This window comes from Nasonia vitripennis, assembly GCF_009193385.2.
Source record: "Nasonia vitripennis strain AsymCx chromosome 3 unlocalized genomic scaffold, Nvit_psr_1.1 chr3_random0004, whole genome shotgun sequence".
NCBI lineage: Eukaryota > Metazoa > Arthropoda > Insecta > Hymenoptera > Pteromalidae > Nasonia > Nasonia vitripennis.
Genome location: NW_022279623.1, coordinates 3,627,400 through 3,646,712, shown reverse-complemented (window position 1 = coordinate 3,646,712; position 19,313 = coordinate 3,627,400). Strand labels below are relative to the sequence as shown.

The following is a 19,313-nucleotide window of genomic DNA, read 5'->3' as shown; positions in this document are numbered from 1 at the left end:
GAGTCCTCGCGCGCACGAGACGAGACAGCTCGAGAAGCAGTGAGTTTCTATACGGCCAGTCCTACTATTCGCGCGCTCCTCAGTCGGCCGGCGAAGTCGCACGTTGCCACTTCTATATCTGACGAGCGAACGATCCAACTTGATACATATATATCTACGTAGACTCAATTTATTTTTACGCGAACGACGCTGTACAGTGCCGATTCTGCTAGTGCTTCTTTATAGAGACTCGATAGGCCGGTGTATCGCGGTTATTTACGCTGTTCGATTTATCTCGTGTATTATACTGAGAAATTTTCAGTTGGACTGTTGCAGCGAGCTCTGTGGATTTTTCGAAGATTCTGCCAACTTATTGTGCTTGCATTGGAAAAAACTACTAGGGTAAGTAAACGCACAAGTAGAATAATTTAGATACACTTTTACTAATCTTCTGTACAAAGATTAAAATTTAAAAATGATAAATTCTTTAGATAAAATTCAAGGCTCGTGTACAGTGCATTTAGCGACGATATATAACTTGAAAATATAAAAACACGGTCTCATCAATTCACCGACGTTCAATCGGAGGATTTACTTTAGCTAGCTTTACTAGCTCTCAGGCGACATTTAATTGCTTTCAATAAAACGTCGCGATTCCGAGATTAGCGCTATTGGCGATACGTCCTTCGAAAATATATGCGCGCACTTATATACCCGATGTAAATAATTCTCATCGGCTGCGCGGATGATTCGCTCGCGAGCCGGCTGTGAATGTCAGGGACCTTCTTTGCAGACGATCCTTTGTTTGTCTCTCTCCTTGTACTTACATTCCGGGAGGTTTTATCTGCAGTCTGTCTCTGTAAAATTTTAATTCACGGCTTTTTTATCTCGTATTTTTCTGTGCGGCGCTGATGCGTGCCAATATAAACTTACCGATTTTACCACAGAAGCTAGCTATTTACGAAAAGTCAATTTGAATAAGAATTAGTACAGGTGTCCAGTTTTTTGATGTTATGTCGGGCATAAGTTCGGCAATAAGACTGTTTGAAATAAACAACGTTATAACTTAATTTGTGTCGTTATATAATTTACAAAAAACCGCGTGTATTGATCGATATTTCATAAGCTTAAATGATATGTTAAAGCATGCCGCGATAATAGGCTTATAGAAGCTTGCAGTGCGTTTGATGTTGTGGTATTGAAATATTGTGTGCATACATCTCCCGATAAATCACATGTCGGTATACTGACATATTCAGCTTCAATGTTTTGTTACCCGAAATACGCGAACGTGACATCATTCTCTTGTACGACTTGAAATGTTTACGTCATCGGTATGCCGTACCTGCGATGATGGATTGTGTGTGTACTACTATCGGAGTAATCTTATCAAAATTTAGAGAATTTACAAGAATCTTCATACAAGCTAACAAAAGTAATCTTTTTTCAAGACAAAGTAGAAGTTTTGGAGTAAAGTTCATAACGAATTTTTTTTTATAGAGAAAATTTCAATTCGGCTTGCTATCACAATCAGATTTTTGTATGTATGTAACATGCATGCATAGAGTTGTCTAGCAAAAGACATTTAAAAAAAACAACTACGCTATATAGATTTATTCATAAAAAAAGCAGAAAAGACATTTATCTAGATTAAAAAACAACCGATTTAATCACACGCCGAAAACCACTTCTTTACAAAATCAAAACCGCACAACGGACAGTTAAGCTCGCACTAAAATTGAATTGCAGAGGCACTTATCCGAAAACGTGTGTACGTTTATTACTCTCGTGCACAGCAAAGACTGACAAACAAATCGCCTCATGTAAAACAAGGCACGAGTACCCATGTAAAACAGCTCCCTCGAGTCGACGTGTTAACGGTCTTACCTGACGCCGATAAACTGCAGATAAGCGTCTGGACTATCGAGACGCATTAATCGCTCTCAAAAGCCTCGAATAAGCGCTGTCCGTTAGTCGTGCGCTCTTGCGATTTTCAATCTCGGTTTCTCATTCTCTCCTCGACTCGAACACTCTCTCGGTATGGCCTGATTACGTTCCGATTACGGTAAGGCTTTGATCGAGATCTACCTAGACGTGCGCTGTGTTGTTTACTGTGCGGTTTGTGGAAGGTGACGAATCGTCTATTGTTGACATTTTTTAAAAAAGTAAATTCGTATAAATATAAAATTAATATGCCGTAATAATTTCTGTCAATAGTCTTTCACGCATCAATAAACTTTAACTGCGCTATACACAATCTAATATACTGCAGAGACAATACTAAGAGTTAGATAACAATCGTTGCACGATGAGTGCAGCAGTCGGTTATGATGCGCTCGTAAAATTAGCATCGGTTAATGAACGCGCACTTTCACGTACATATCTATAGCTATATGCACACGGTTTCCGAACCATGTCGCATTTAATTTGCAGTATTTCACGAAACTGTCAAATAACGTTCTCTCAGCCTCAGCCACCCTTCTCCACACCTTGACACATTTAACGCAACCGGCGATATTGAGCTGCATTTCTCATTAAACCAAGACCGACTAATTAAGCATGCAAGCGCGCAGAAATCGGCTCAAGTTGTTTAAAAATAATTGATACTTACCTACGAAAGTCCGAAGGTTGCTTTCTTACGGAGGTTCGACGTTGATCGGTATAATAATAAGCCGGTCTAGCGCCAAATCGGCAACATCACGATCGTGCTTTCATCTCCATACTCGGTGGTGGCTCCAATGAAATCCTGTGGCTCCTATAATAGCGATCGAACACAGACTTGCGTCATTATATTCTCAGTGCGATTGGTTGATTTTTCTCTCATCATCATCGTCGTCAGGGGTGTGGGTTAAAGGTCGCCATCTTCGTAACGAGCGTATTATTTGTCGTTTATGGAGTGTGGCGAGATTTCAGGGCTGTCCAGTGCGCGCGACAAGGCGATGATCGTGACGATGATGGATATGCAAGATCGTTTACGAGCTGATGACGATGGATATCGCTGTTGTTCTCGGCATAATTTTACGGGCGCGGAAATCGCTATATGCATGGTGACGTAATTTTTTTTTCATCCGTTCTGGAGCGACGATTAGGCACGCTTTGTTGATCGTTAGTGAACTAGCCGAGATGTGTGGTTATAGTCTTGATAGGAAGATAGGTGCATCTTAAATAAAAATAGATTATGAGAATTTACAAGTTTGATACTTGAATATTAATAGTTTGATGATATTTGAGCAATTGTCAAACTACTTTTGGCCTGCATAATAGGGTGTAAACATTGCATTAAATGATCGTAAGACTCATTATAGTTAAGTTGAAAAGAGCCGAGTTTGTCTATTCCAAAATCTGCGAGATCTGCCAAGCAACATTCTTCAGTACTAAGTCACAGGTACGTTTGCCCTTATAGAGACACAGTGACAGTTACGAAAATCTCTCATCGTCACCGTCTAATTCTGAGAAAAAATCTGAGCCACCTTTAAAAAAAAGTTATTTTCATTCTAAAGCGCAAAATACTTAATCCAAATATTATTTTAGCAATAAAACTCACATATTATAATTTAAGTTAAACTAAAAATTTACTTTACTAATTCCAATGCACCACGCGAATAAAATAAGATCCGCACAAAATATGCTGAATAAATTAAAAAAAAAAAACAATACTAAAAAAGCAGCAACAAAAAGCTATACTTATCCACGTGATAGTTTCCTCGCTAATTCGTGGAACTATCACAGATGTGGATTGCCCACGCTCACAGCAATAATTCAGAGATCTCGCGCGACTCTCGAGCATCTCGGCGCGGCTTATCGGAAGAGCTTGATTTATCGAATCGAAATACCATAAACTGCCTGCGTCTCTTAATTATGAGCCGAATGATTTGCACGTATATTTTTTGTTATTTTTTGTACCGAGTACAAACTATATAATGCTACAAACTATGATGTTTTGCGAATTGATATCACGAGGAAGATATAGTAGTTTGTAAGAATATTGTGATTCATAGCCACCCCAAGTCATTAGAAGTCCTAAAGAAAATATATAGTATATTGTATTGGTCTCTACCCAAGCGTTTTAACTGTTTGGCTTCCTAATGTTATATTCACTTTGTCACTAACCATGGACATTTGCTAATCGTAACAAACAAAATGTTACTGCAACGTATATACGTATTACGCCCATAATGATTAAACAAGTGTATCAAACGCTGCATAAAAAAAAAATAAACTGGTTTATATGGCTATGCAAATATAAAATTATGAACAGTTATCATTACGCAAAGATCGAAAGAAGCTCATAGATGGAAATTATTAACTACTAGATAATGTTTGTGGTAATACATGTCTCTAAGTGTTCAGGCGCCTGCATGAGTCAGATGCATACTGTGTAACTTCTTCAAAAGGTGAACAAAAAATTAACAGTAAAATGGGTACAAATGAAATCGCGTATGACCATAAAAATAACGGTAAACGAGAAACCCATAGAGAATAATAATGGCTGATGATTTGCAAACGAAGATCTTTTAAGAGTTATTGTTTGGTCATTGATTCGTAGACTAGGCCCATCTATTAAAAGCGCCGATTATATCAATCCTTCCAAAATAAAATTGATTCATTTTTCATTCAAGCATCAGTTACATATAAATTATACTTGCAAAACTTAATCAACATACGATATTATAATGCTAAGGAATTGAAAAAGTAGACCGAATTCTGTATGAGTTACATATCAAACTCCAGGTATGCACCTACTATTTGCAGTTTATCGATTCCTAAACTGACGGTTCTAATAATAGAGCATGATTTCAGAAACGAATTCATTGTAATTACGATCATATTATGTAGTTGATGTGTTGATTTTCAAAATACATATATAAGTCGGCACACAGAAATGACTAATCATCTGCGCATAAACACACGGAAGTTCGGCAATGCCAAGCGCTCCAAATCCCAACTCATCGATTCGTCAATCACAATAATCACATTCGACTCGGTATAATTCTTTATGAAAAAAAGCAAAACAAAAAACATAAGTCTGTCGTAATCCCAAAGACTGCATCATCGGCGTAAACTCAATTTCGCAACCGAAAAGCATTGGAAAAGGAACAAATAACGACTCTGCACTCGGAGAAATACCTTTACGCGAGTCCCTGAACAACGATTCCGGATCACCCGAGGCGTATACTCACCCCCCGAAAAAGGCAAGACAACTACTGTCATCGCGCTGCGCGATTACGGCGAAAAACAATGAGCGAAGGGTAGCTAGGTGCGCGTATTTACAAGCGTCTTGAGCACATTACGCAACGGTAATGTCCTCGCGAGAACAAGTAGAATACGCGGAGATCGAGAGCGAGAAAGAGACAGAGTGAGGACGGAACGAGCACCTTATAAGAGCATGCCCATGGCGGGCTTTCACGCTCACCCACCGCAACCGTCTATACTCTTTTTTTTTCTTGCTCCTCTCTCTCGCGCGCGCGCGCGCGCGAATACGCGCACTTCAAATCGGCGCGCCGAATATAATCGCGGCCAGGCGTGTGGATGCTGAGTCATCTGAGAGCGTTGGATAGGATATGGGTTTGATCTGTACCGTGTGGAGAACGTTGTTTCTGGGTATTGGCGGCTAGTGTGGTATGTTGAATTCGTTATTGATGGATGGTTGGATTTTGCTATATTATTGAACAGTCTAGTCACTGTTTGAAAAGCTATGACTGTAAATAATGTACAGGCATGACCGTACACAGTGCATAACACGTATCTGTTCCCTTCGCAATTGCGGTATCAAGCATCAGAGTAAAATCCGTTATGGGTATTATTCCAGCCATAGGAAAACTGAGTTTCTCACGTTATAAGAATCTGCATATTTCTTATTCCTTTAAAGTAGTAGTAACGACACTCATATCGAAATAATATAATAGGAACTGCGATATGCATTTAGAAGGGAACCCCTATTATTTTGCGAAAACACGGCCATTATACCTCAATATATTTCTGCACGTACGTTATATCGAAGATGCTAATCTCCATCAGCAACGCTGGGAATACGTGAAAATAAAATTTTGATAAAAGCTGTAATATTGTGTGTAGCATATAAGTGTGCTTTCAAAAAGTCCATAGTGAACGACGATCTCAAACGAATGATGACCCACGGCCATAAATTATTTTAAACCCGCCAGAAATCCTCAAAGAATCATTCACACTCGATCCACCCACGGACACAAAAGCGTATCAGCATCCTTCCGCGTAAGCGCATATAAAGCTCAAGATGACATACGCGTTCTCGCGCAGCTGTTATCCGCAACATGCGTCCCACTGATTTTCAGGTGAGCCGCGCTCTTGACCCAATTTTCCCATACACATACACACTCTGTAGACATATAATATACCTTGGCGCGGCTGACCCTGGCCTTAACGTCGTCGCGTCTCGCCGATGAGTAAGTAATGCGCCCACGCTCGAATCCCCGGCGCGTAGCGCTTGCCGATCTCCATCAGTCTCTGCTTACACGTTTTTCTCGCGTCGCTTATTCCAGGTGCAGCTGAGGAAATTTAATCGATCGCGATGGGTGGACTAACTCAGAGACCCTGGACACCGACCAAGAGGAGGGGACCGATCGCCGCGGAGTTCGTCACCCCCGGACCCGCTTGCGTCACTCTGCCACCTCTTATAGGTGGGTATTTGGATTTGTTTTGATGAGGCTTACCGGAACACGCGATGCGTGAGAGGATTTTCTCCGATTGGCTAAATTTCATGCGATGTTGAACTATTAATAGATCAAAGCAAACGGGTATATTTGTCATACGAAGAGATAGGCAAATATCCTAAACGGCATATCGTAGTATGTAAGTAGAATAGGTCAAGTACAGTAAAACGAGTGTATCTACTTTATGTTTGAATGATATCTCAACCATGCTGCTTTTTCTTATTTTACATACAAGATATTATGTTCTTGTATTATATTATAGGAATTTTCAATCTAATTTTAGTATCAGCATCCTTTACTTTGATCTGAGGGCGGGTGTTTAAATATTGAACAAACTTCGTTACTCTTTATACATATTAAGAGTAGTTTACTAAAATCATTGGATTGATCCGGCAGTTCGAATTTATGATTTTTTGTTTTTTAGGAAAAACCATGACTGATTCAAAAAAGGGACGAGCTCCAGCTTTTTCGTTCGGAAGCAGGTATATGAATAAAGTTGATCAACGAACATATATAATTTAAAGTTAATCTAGCATAATACATAATAATAAAATATTGTATCTGTCCATGCGTTCCAGACACTCGAATAAAAATGGCAGCCCTGGACCAGGACCTGGTCAATACAACATATCTGGTCTTAGTGCGAAAGGTAATAGTAGAATTTTTCGATTTAAATAATTATCAAAATCAACTTGAACATTAAAAATAGTTATAAAAATAAGGATATAGTATAGAATCAATATAATTATATTCATCAGCTTCTGATAAATATACATGAACGGAATCAGAAAAAATTGAGTTTAGGGAAGAAGCTTATAGATTCTTGAAGACGTCGTCTGAGTAAATGTGTAAAATTGAGCGCAACAAGATGCCGGTGTATCGATCAAACTTATAGGCAGTGCAGGAATGAGCTGGTTTGGCCGCGCTTGGAACATTCACGAAATTCCTTTATTCCTCCAGTCAGGAATACGTTCTACTTGTTTTTTACGCTTCTTGATAAACAAATTTATTTCTTATTTTTTGGCTCTATATATTTGATTTATTATCAAGATATTTGGAACAAGAAAAATTATTTAACAAAATGTTATATACCTATTATATAATCAACATAAGAATGCCCATAAGCTATACATTTGTCAAACGTTTATATATAATAAGTTGCTAAGAATTTTTACAAGTAAAATTTACTCCTCTCTTTGGTACAGGAAAGGACGTGGCACCTGCGTTGTCATTGCACGGGCGCACGAAATCTGGAAAAATCGAAACAACTCCGGCGCCAGGCGACTATGACCCACAAAAAGCTGAAAAAATTATTTCCGACAACTCACCCAAATTCTCGTTTGGCATCAAAACGCAAATAGAGAAAGTTAATCATACACCCGGTAAGTTTTGTTTACTATACCACGTTGAATTATTTTGACTTTAAAATTAATAATTTTTACTAAATTAAATTTTTTCACGAATAATATTTTCAATATTTTCGCCTCATACAATATTATATATTTTATTAATAATAACATTGAAAACAGAATCAATTTTTATCAAATTTATTTTGTCTAATTGCTGACGAGGGATAAAAATGCAACACTCTTATATATGTTAATCTATAATTTTCCACGGTGATCTTTAGCGCCGGGAGATTATAATGCCGTAGTAAAACTCGATCATTCCGGTCCTGAATTTTCTTTTGGAATGAAACACGTAGTGGATAAACCAAGCGAAATCCCTGGTAATTACATATTGCGATAGCGCATGATATACTTCATGGTTTAATTTTCAGAATAACTTAAGCGTCTTCTGCATTGGCCTATAGTTAAGCATATAAAATCAGCTTGACACAGAGAAAAGAAGAAAACTAACGATGCAATAAACAGGCTTACAATATTATATGAATATAATTAACAATATAACCACTCGCAGAACGTAACGTTAACAAAGTTAGGAAAATAATAAAGTCAAGATGCAAAAATTACGAGGTCAATTTCTTAACAAGAGTATATTGAATTTATCGTAATAAAATGATAATATGTACTATTTTTTAAATATATGTTGTATATTTCAGACTTAACGCTTAAGCTATAATACCTGTATACCATAGAAATTAAACAAGTAATTTATCATCTATGATTAAAAAACGTATATTAGGTATAAATACTTTATTTTGAAGATATGTATATGTTTTTAAGTGGTGTGTGACACGTGTTATATATTAATAGAAGGCAATTCATGTAAAGCTTTTTGTATAACTAATGCATTTTTCTGCGTATATACTTAGTGGCGAATGAAATCACTGCATGCACGAATCCGATGTATATTCTATATTTTACTATAATTTTTTGTATACATACATATACAAGCTTATTAAAACTGCTTGCTGCAGCGCTCTTAGTTTATTTAACTTGATCGCTATTTATTATAATGAACATTTGTTCAGAATTATACTGTCTGAAAAAGTTCTTGATATTTTTTTTTTTTTTAATATATAGCACCTGGTTCTTACTGCCCAGAAAAAGTTCGTCTCGATAACTCACCCCAATACAGCTTTGGACATCGAACAGCCATCGAAAAACCGAGTGATACACCAGGTAAACAAAATCCTTTAGTTTTGGAATCTTTTCACACAACACAATAATATTGAATAAAGAATAATAGATAAAGACGATTTTAATTTATTACTATAGCCCCTGGAACATACTGTCCCGAAAAAGTAAATCTTGACAAGGGTCCGCAATTTAGCTTAAGTGGAAAAAATTATGTAGAAAAGCCTGATGACAAACCTGGTAGAAATATTGATTTTCATTTACCCAAATACTGATTGTTTGTATTTTTATTAAAATTAAAACTTAATTACAGCCCCTGGAACGTATTCACCTGAAAAATTCGTAAATGACAAGAGTCCACAATACAGTTTCGGTCGTAGAACGTCGGCTGATCGATTAAGCGATACACCTGGTAACAATATTAATGTTTATATTATTTGAAAAATAATATATTGCTATTCAGACAAATTTACGATACATTTATCGCCTTACAGCTCCGGGAACATACTGCCCAGAAAAAGTAAATTTATATAAAGGTCCACAATACAGTATAAGTGGCAAAAATTATGTTGACAAAACGGATGACAGACCTGGTAAGATTTTTATCATTTCTATGTGTTACAGTCAAAAAGATTACAGTTTGGGAAAATAATAACATCTAAAACTTTTAGCTCCAGGTACTTACTCACCCGAGAAGTGTTATTTAGATCACAGCCCACAGTACAGTTTTGGACGACGTACATCTGTAGAAAAATTGAGCGATACTCCAGGTTACAATTCATAATTATTTTTTAGCTAAATATTAGTGTAGCTGATTTGTATGGATGAATTCAATTATATGTATACGTGTATTATTAAATTTTAGCTCCTGGAACATATTCTCCGGAAAAAGTTAATTTAGATAAAGGTCCCCAATATAGCATAAGCGGCAAACATCACGTCGACAAACCAGACGACAAACCTGGTACGAAAATTTTGAATGACACTTACAGCGTTAAGCAAAGAAATTAGTCCTCTTTTAAACAAAATTAAATTTTTTAGCTCCAGGAACTTATTCACCAGAATTACACGACAAAGGTCCACAGTACAGTTTTGGACAACGACCATCGTTCGACCGAGTGAGCGATACGCCAGGTAAATATTTGTTGCTTATTTATTATATCTATTATTTATAATGCGCAGCTGTTTACTTTTTAGCTAAACGTTATTCATTCACATGTCTGTTATCGTTTCAGCTCCCGGTGCGTATTGCCCTGAAAAAGTAAATTTAGACAAAGGTCCTCAATTTAGCATAAGTGGTAAAGGACTCGCTGAAAAACCAAATGACCTGCCAGGTACTGTGCGAATTCAAATAAAATGTACTATACATTTTTTACTATATTATTTTTACTTTTTTTTAATTGTTACTCTGTAATTTCAAACATTGCTTTAGCTCCTGGTGCATACTGTCCTGAGAAGTGTAATTTGAATAAGTCTCCAGAATATAGTTTTGGATTAAAAGTTTCTCATGATAAGCCAAGTGATACGCCCGGTAATAACTTAGCTGTATTCAAATATTTTTTTGACAACAAAAGAATATAACAAGATTACATAATGTATAAAAATAATTTATAATTTTAGCTCCTGGTGCATACTGTCCTGAAAAAGTAAACCTTGACAAAGGTCCACAGTACAGTTTAAGTGGCAAAGGTCCCTCGGAAAAACCAAATGACGTCCCGGGTAACTTAAATTGACCTATATTGCATATCCCAGTTCAATTCTAATATTACTTTTATTATAATTAAAATTTACAACAATTACAGCGCCAGGAACATATTGTCCAGAAAAAGTAAATTTAAATCATACTCCTCAATATAGTTTTGGCGTGAAACATTCAACAGATAAGCCTAGTGATACTCCAGGTAAATAAGCTTTTATTAAGAAATCAATAAAGTACATACGTCTACACGGTTATCTAATCTTTTTGTATGTGCCAATAATTCACTATTAGATATTTATAGATAAAAAGCATATAACTTAAGTGTAGGCTTTCAATGTTTTTAATTACTTTAATGTTCGTGTAATCTAAAATCCATCTAAAACCATTTTTCATCTCTTAGTACTCATACAAAATAATCTAATTTTTAATAATAAAAGAAGACATATAGTTTAAAATTTTTTAAACTTCCTTGTATTCTCTATTTTTTTTTATTTTGAAGCTAGCAGACTCCAATAATTTATTTTGATTTATACTTTTTGTACTATTGAAATATGTGTGTATATATATATATATATATATATATATATATATATAGCGTAAGATAATATTTTAGCACCTGGAGTTTATAGTCCAGAAAAAGTAAATCTTAATAAAGGACCTCAATACAGTCTTAGTGGAAAAGCATCTCCTGAAAAACCAAATACTAATCCAGGTACTTGTTGTGCACTATTTTAAAATAGTATCAGAATGAGAATGTAATTTACTATAATTTACACAATCCTTATTTAGCACCTGGTAGCTATGCCCCAGAAAAAGTAAATCTTCACAAAGGACCTGAATATACTTTGAGTGGTAGAGCTCGTTATGAAAAACCCAGTGATACGCCAGGTAAATTGCATTCATTATCTTTGATATAAAATATACGATTTCGTGTTATTTTTTCTTAACGAAATATATTTTTTGAATAGCTCCTGATGCATATTGCCCAGAAAAAGTAAATCTTGATAAGGGTCCAAAGTTCAGTATTAGCGGTAAACATCAGTCTGAAAAGCCAACTGATTCGCCAGGTTTGTACAACATTGTAATAAATAATAGATTTAATTTTTGTAACGAGATTAAATTATGCAATGATTCATTACATGGTAAAGCTTCAAAGTTAAAATCCTTGTCAGTGTGAGTACAATATTATTAGTTTAAATATTAATTACTTTAGATTTTGAAATTTAAACATGTATTATAGTATTAATGGCACTGATATTGTATTGATTGGTGATATAGATTAGTTTTGGTACTTGCTTATTCGTTGTAGCTGTTAGCTTTTTTTGAGAAACCTAGCTGCAGTCAAAATATGCTTGATAATCGAATTTAATCATATTTTTCAAAACAAAATTTAGCACCAGGAACGTACAGTCCCGAAAAAGTAAATTTAGACAAAGGACCTCAATTTAGTATATCAGGAAAAGCTCCATCCGAAAAACCCAATAACAATCCAGGTATAAACTATAAAGAATATGCAAAAAAAAGCGAATTTTAGTGGTGTAGCGGTAGTACTAGACAATCTAGTGGGTGGAAATAATTTTCTTCTCCAGGAACTTAATTATGACGCCTGATTAACTTATACTAGGCCCTGCTCATTATTTCCCCGAGAGGATTAAAAATCTGGAACACATACCTCATTATAGCTTTGGTAACAGAAAACCTCTGCATAAGATTAACAATTTTCCAGGTAAAGGTGTTTATACTGATCCTTAATAAAATGTATTGAATAATTCTTATAAATGTCAGAAAATGGACCCTATTTTTGGGCAGAATTTCTGGTCAACGCGCGTTAAAATGAGTTTTATCTAGAAAGTACTTGAAATACTCTGAACCGAATTTCTGACAATACTTTAGTTTGCCACGCATTGGCCAAAAAATCTGTCCAGAAATAGGGTCAATTTTCTACTAGGGAACTGGGAAAATTTTTTTTGTGCCGCAATATTAAAAGGATAACTATACATATAAATATTAAAAAATAAATAATGCTTTGAATCACTAATGCAAATTGCAAATACAATCAGAATTATAACTTGGATTAATGCTTCTTATATGTATATAAACTAACATAACACAAAAATAATACATGTTGCAAAACATTGTTATTTACAAAAATTTTACCAGATATAACTTATAAGACTTTTAGCGTTAGTGTTGCGTAATTTTCTTCACTTTTACCGCAAATATTTTAATAAAATAATACATCATCAATGTTATCGCTACAGCTCCTGGAACATACAGCCCAGAAAAAATGAATCTTGATAAATCGCCCCAATATACTTTTGGAATAAAAGCGCAAACTGAGAAGCCAAATGATATTCCTGGTGCGCATAAATTTAACATATGCACAAAATATAGACTAACATACATTACAGAGCAAATAAATTTTGAATAACTTTTTTAGCTCCAGGAACATATTGTCCAGAGAAGGTTATTATTGCTAGTTCCCCGCAATACAGCTTTGGCCGCCGAACGTCCCTCGATAAAACCGACAATATTCCAGGTAAAAATTGATTAATTAAAATTGTATGGGTCTAAATGATATTTGATACCAATTATATACGATATGTTTAGCACCTGGAACGTATAGTCCAGAAAAAGTAAGATTAGATAAAGGTCCAAGTTACAGTTTAAGTAGCAAGCATCATCCAGAAAAACCGAATGATGTTCCAGGTATGAATACTTTAATGAATATTAATTTATCAATTGATTATTATAATATTTTTATTATACGTGATATAATGTAGCTCCTGGAGCGTACAGCCCAGAAAACGTGAAGTTAGATAATACGCCACAATATAGTTTCGGACTCAAAGTTGAGTCGCTTGACAGAAATAATATGCCAGGTTTGTTAAATCGAGTATAGGCGCTCGCGTTATAGCAGAAATTGAAAATACTGACATTGATAAATAAAAATAAAAATCTTATCTTCTCAAGGCCCAGGACAGTACTGTCCAGAAAAAGCTATGTCAATCTTGCAAACAGCATATAGCTATTCATTCGGTTTAAAAACATCCATCACAGACACTGAAAATGTTCCCGGTAAAGACGAAATTTTCATTTTAACATATTATCACTCTATAGTACATATACTTATACACTTTTAATAATATATTTTTCACGTATCTTTGCACTCCCAATTTACGCAATGCATGACGTAAACCTTAATATATCTTCGCACATAATGTGTTCTATAGCAATGTGGTAATCTGAACTATTAACTGTATAAAATATAACTATGTATATTGTAAATATAACATGTAAAATTGTTGTAAGCTATGAAGGATGAAAGAAGAGAGTATGTAAAAAGCGTTAAGGATCGCTGTGCATGGTATAATTAATAAATATTTCTATATAACTATGCATAATATTTTTATGATAAATAATGCAATTATAATATACTATAAATAATACATTACAAATAACATTAAAAAAATTAAAATGGTACTCAAATAATGACTAAAAACTGATTCTGTTTTCAAGCAAAAATTAACATAACAATAATAATTATTACGTTTAAAAAATATGAAATAAAATAAGAAAGGTATTAAGGATATACAAACTTTTAATAAACTGCGGTTTGATTACAAATTCATTTGTCCTCCACATTCTGTCTTATTGATAATTTCAATACCCAACGTAATGAAAATTGAGTGAATTTGAACTTTTCAAACCTATAAACTATTAACAACAATAATGTCACCATTATTATTATTATTATTATTATTATTTAATGAGTGTAATCATCATTATTTAGCTCCGAATGTTTACAACATACCTTCATCTCTTGGTGGAACGAAGGAGAGCAACATCAAAACGGCTCCTGCCTTCTCAATTTCCGGGAGGCAGAAAGTTTTTACCGACGATCGGGTCCTGGTTCCGGGACCTGGTTCCTACGAGTCCATAAAATCGGACGCCGTGCGATCAAAGAGTCCTGCCTACAGCATCAGCGCGCGCTATCAGACACCGAACGATCACTCACAGATTCCCGGACCCGGTGCGCACTGCCCCGAAAAAGTGAGTGTTTTTCCAAATTCGTTTTTCTTTTGTAAATGCTTCAAATTGGCTTTTTGTATAAAAATGTTACAAATTATATCCATCGTTCTGTAAATGTTCATTTTTAAATGATGATTTTTATTCCTCATGTAGATGTGAATTTTCTTTTTCAGGTGGTTTTGGATGTTCCTCCAGCTCACACTTTTGGTATAAGGCACTCACCTTACATTTGTAACTTAAAAGATGCAGTCTACTAAAATTATTTAATATTGCTTAAGTTTTGAATTTAATAATTGAATTGTATTTTACATTTTATTTTTGCAGCTAAGCAAACTGTGTTATTTAGACTGCGAAATATATATTTATATTGTTAATTTTATCGAATTGTTTGTTACGTTGATTAATTGAAAATAGCTTTCAATGATCAGAAGTATATTGCCAGCTTACACATAGCTGAATGTTCCTAAAAGGCAGTCCAACAGAGATCTAAGAGCTTTCTAGTGATGCTAAAAATATCATTTTCATTCTTGCTGATCCATATACAGTTGGTATATCAATACAGTTCTCAAAATACATTCTTGTTCATTTAAAGATTTAGAAACTTTTATACTTTGCTTGTTATCAGAATAAGAAGATTTACTTTTTTTGTAAAGTATTCTAACAATTAAGACCACTTTTTGTAAAAGGCACCTCCCTTATTTTGTATTACATTAATAAAACAATATTTTTACCGAAATTGCAATTTGTCAATTTATTAAAATTTATAGATCTGTCGTGTATATACAACAAATACATACACACATTTGTATAAAATATATCTTGTTTAAAATATTAATCGACGCAAGTTGTACCAACAAAACCATTACGTTGATTAGTACGTAACGAATTATTTATATTGCACCTGAGTGAAGAAATATGTATCATACATATACATAGTTAATTTGTTATAAATGCACATAAATATACGGCTCATTAATAATAATGTTATTGGCAGTATTGGTATGTACGTGATAGATATTTGGCCATCAAGAATTTCACAGCCCCTTTGAGTTTTTAGCTTTTTCCAAAGCTATGTGATTAAAAAAATATAAAATCTGGTTATAATTATTGAACATTATTTAAGAATTGTTTTTTTCAACATTTTTAGAATTTTGGTACACGCAGTCGCCAGCGATCCACGTTGATAACACTTGTAAATTCTTATCAAGTAACACAAAGTCAGCATCTGCTCCAAAATTCAAAACTCCCTTCACCGTTTCTATTTCCAGTGCTTTTGCTGGATGCAAGGTTGCAGCTTCTAAAGCTTCAACTATTGAACAATCTGAAATTAAAGCGACAATTTCATTTTATTTTATTAGACTGTCAAGATAATGCAAACAAGTGTGGTCATTTCATAAACTTATAAATAAAGATGATCCCCTTTAACAACTTAAGAGTTTATCAAGAATTTTATAAATGAATCGTAAACAATTTAGACTTTGGAGAGATTTTAGAGAATTAGAATATTTATAAAAAAAATGCATAAAACATCTTCAACCATAGTTTGTCTACATTCAAATATATTTTGAAAATTGTTAAGAATATAACTTACCCGTAGCTTTTTGGAAGAATCTTACGCATTCTGACATATCAGCTATACTACCACACAATGTATCTGTGCCTGCAATGTAAGCCTTATTATTTCTTACTTCAATATTGAATTGACCCAACTGGTGAATTCCTTCTTGAAGACCAAGAGCAGAAATGGCATCAGTGACAAGTACAAGGCCTATTTTGGGAAAAAAATATCAATAAATACTTTATAAAAACAAATTTTAATGTAACAAACAGAAAGAGTACATACCTTTTGGGTGAATACGATATGCAATTCTTAGAGCTGCTGGATGAGTATGAACTCCATCAGCTATTATTCCAAAATGCACACTTGTGCCCAGTGGTATTTGATCAGATGCCAGCAATCCCACTAGACCTGGATCACGATGATGGAACTAGATGTATACAACAAAAACAACATTAAATCAATTTAATTATGCATGTTATAAAATTATGATTTTTGAATCTAGCATAATTCTTAATTGTACTAAAAATATAGAACAAAGATGACTCAACATACCGGTAGCATAGCATTGAATAAATGAGTTATAAATGTTGCTCCATTTTTAACTGCTTCTTCACCTTGTTTTAAGTCACATACAGAATGTCCTAGAAAACATACATATTCATTGATCATGTGAGTCTACTCTCATAAATTACTAAAAGTATATACATACCAACAGATATTTTGATATTATTTTTTCGTAATTGTCTAATAACTTCCATCGAGTTTTCTATTTCTGGAGCTAATGTAACATAGCAAATATTCTCAAGACTACCATACATATCAAGAAGAGATTGAAAACCCTGTTAAAAATAATGAAAAACGTTAAAAACTAAGGAAATACTCATGTTATCTATAAATTAGTATTATAGATTTAAAAACTTACATTTTCAAATTTTCTGATACAATGTTCAGGATGAGCTCCTTTTTTTAATGGGCTTATAAAAGGCCCTTCAACATGAACACCCAAAATAGTAGCTCCATGTTTTCCCCCATTCCTTTTTTTAATCTTTGGAAGAACCTGGTGGTAAGTTTCTTTTGGTGAAGTTACTAAAGTTGGACAAAATGATGTGACTCCAGAGGCAAGTAATTCTTTGGCTACGGTATTTATTCCTTCTTCTACATTATCAATATTGTATGAAAAATCAATACCAAAGCCACCTGATTAAAAAATATATTTGCATTAAAATAGGTACAATGTAAAATAAGCAATATTGTTTTGCAGTAAAATTTGTTAACTAACCATTGATTTGCACGTCGATATAACCCGGGGAGATAATAGCTCCATTGCAATTTACTTTAACAGTAGGCTCAATTTTTTCGTCATAAAAGATTTTTTCTGGATCGATAATTTTTCCATCTCTCACCCATAAATCTTCAATGATAATCTTTCCGTGCCTCAAAATTTGGCAGTTGTAAAACTGTTTCAGCTGACTTTGCGTGAACTCGGGCATACTTGACACGCACTCTTCAGTAGCTCATGAAGAAAACTAAGACCACTATCTTACAAAACCGCGTTTATTATCTCGCATTGTCATTAATATTATACATTTTGAGCATTATCAAATCTTGGCCCGACCTCACACACACGCCGTGTATCGCCCTGCTATTGTGTGGATCACTTGAAAGATACTAAGTCACTATATAATTGCTTTTGCCTATATTCACACCCACACATGCGCAGCACGTGATCACATCATCACAAGGCAACTATTAGCTGGAACTGAACCGCGATATATATGACATAGAAACAGCTTTTATACATACAATGGTAAAAAACTCGCCTACATAAGGTTTTTTACGTATTCTACTTAAAATTTATCACGAAAGGAGCTCATGTTTATTTTATAAGATATAAGTAATCGCACTGTTTGATATTAATTGGTCATCATTAGGTAATAATTATCCCATTCCAAATAAACAACAAAGTTGAAAAAAATAAAAACCTTTATGCATTTATTGTAGAAAAGAATTGATTACATAAAAGATTTTTTTAAAACGTTTCGAATTGTTAAAAAAAAAAAATTAAATAACTATTATAATATTATATATTAGAATAAAACTTATTCAAAATTGAAAAAAATAAAAACACATCTGCCTTTATTGTAGAAAAATGTAGCGTGTACATACAATTTTGCCTTCTAACAGCCAAATTTGTTTTTGTAAATTTTGTATTAAAATGTCTTTAACAGTACCAAAAATTTGTTATACGTATTAACGTAGCATCTCTTTGGAAAAAACATTTCCTGTTTGTTTAGAAACGTAATAATAGTACAAGATGAAGCAATTAATTGCTGAAGATGACAAGATGTTCTTTACCAAATTTCTCTCGTTGCTATTGCCTTTGATCTAGTTTTCATCTGGAATAGGAGACATGATATGATTAGTAAAGACTGATTTTACAAAGAGCGATGAATCAAAGACACGGATGCAGGATATCTAGGCAGTTATTAGCCAGTAGTTTTTATGTCTTGTTTTTAAAATAGTTTCGCTCCAACAGTATCAATTATTTTTTTATACGAATAATTGGTTACTGCTGTTTACATTCAGCAGGTTGAGAACCATCTTCTTGCAATTTCCCACCTGAATGAGAGCCATCTTCTTCATCTTCATCATCATCATCATCATCATCTCCGTCATCATCATCTCCGTCATCTTCTTCGTAATCCTCGTCCTCATCCTCCAAACCTTCACCTATAAAAATAAATTGTACCGTTTAATTTGTTTTTTTCCAATCAATCTATAACAACTTGTATTTTGTCTCTTAAATTCTATTT

At 34.2% G+C, this 19,313-nt stretch overlaps 3 protein-coding genes across 17 annotated transcripts in view; 1 reads left to right on the top strand and 2 right to left on the bottom strand.

The window, feature by feature from the left end:
• Positions 1–41: 41 nt before the first annotated feature.
• LOC100680341 (mucin-1) lies at positions 42–15,675 on the top strand. Of its 8 annotated transcripts, XM_008209608.4 has the most exons (29): positions 43–381; positions 6,498–6,635; positions 7,093–7,150; positions 7,247–7,317; positions 7,874–8,050; positions 8,299–8,397; positions 9,155–9,253; positions 9,350–9,448; positions 9,522–9,620; positions 9,703–9,801; positions 9,880–9,978; positions 10,074–10,172; positions 10,250–10,342; positions 10,444–10,542; positions 10,641–10,739; positions 10,829–10,927; positions 11,011–11,109; positions 11,521–11,619; positions 11,697–11,795; positions 11,876–11,974; positions 12,302–12,400; positions 12,532–12,633; positions 13,169–13,267; positions 13,348–13,446; positions 13,518–13,616; positions 13,691–13,789; positions 13,881–13,985; positions 14,701–14,960; positions 15,113–15,675. In XM_008209608.4, the coding sequence occupies exons 2-29, from the start codon at positions 6,527–6,529 to the stop codon at positions 15,194–15,196; spliced, it is 2,940 nt and encodes a 979-aa protein (XP_008207830.1). In that variant the 5' UTR covers positions 43–381; positions 6,498–6,526; the 3' UTR covers positions 15,197–15,675. The 8 variants fall into 8 exon arrangements, with proteins under 8 accessions (XP_016839663.1, XP_016839667.1, XP_008207830.1 ...); XM_016984174.2 differs by lacking the exon at positions 12,532–12,633 and having other exon boundaries at positions 42–381; XM_008209609.3 differs by lacking the exon at positions 8,299–8,397.
• On the bottom strand, positions 15,664–18,472 carry LOC116416653 (N-acetylglucosamine-6-phosphate deacetylase). Its single transcript, XM_031925759.1, has 7 exons — positions 17,780–18,472; positions 17,423–17,697; positions 17,210–17,339; positions 17,053–17,141; positions 16,783–16,927; positions 16,531–16,707; positions 15,664–16,260 (listed from the first exon to the last, which is right to left on the bottom strand). Exons 1-7 carry the CDS (start codon positions 17,988–17,990, stop codon positions 16,058–16,060), a joined length of 1,230 nt encoding a protein of 409 aa, XP_031781619.1. The 5' UTR covers positions 17,991–18,472; the 3' UTR covers positions 15,664–16,057.
• Positions 18,467–19,313, bottom strand: part of LOC100117842 (nucleosome assembly protein 1-like) — a 32,591-nt gene continuing 31,744 nt past the window's right edge. For 3 of the 8 annotated variants that reach the window (XM_032601690.1, XM_032601692.1, XM_032601691.1), the window contains 2 exons: positions 19,120–19,230; positions 18,610–18,896 (listed from right to left, as the gene is read on the bottom strand). In XM_032601690.1, coding sequence (XP_032457581.1) covers positions 18,886–18,896; positions 19,120–19,230 — 122 coding nt within the window. In that variant the 3' untranslated portion in view covers positions 18,610–18,885. 8 annotated transcript variants of the gene reach the window in all.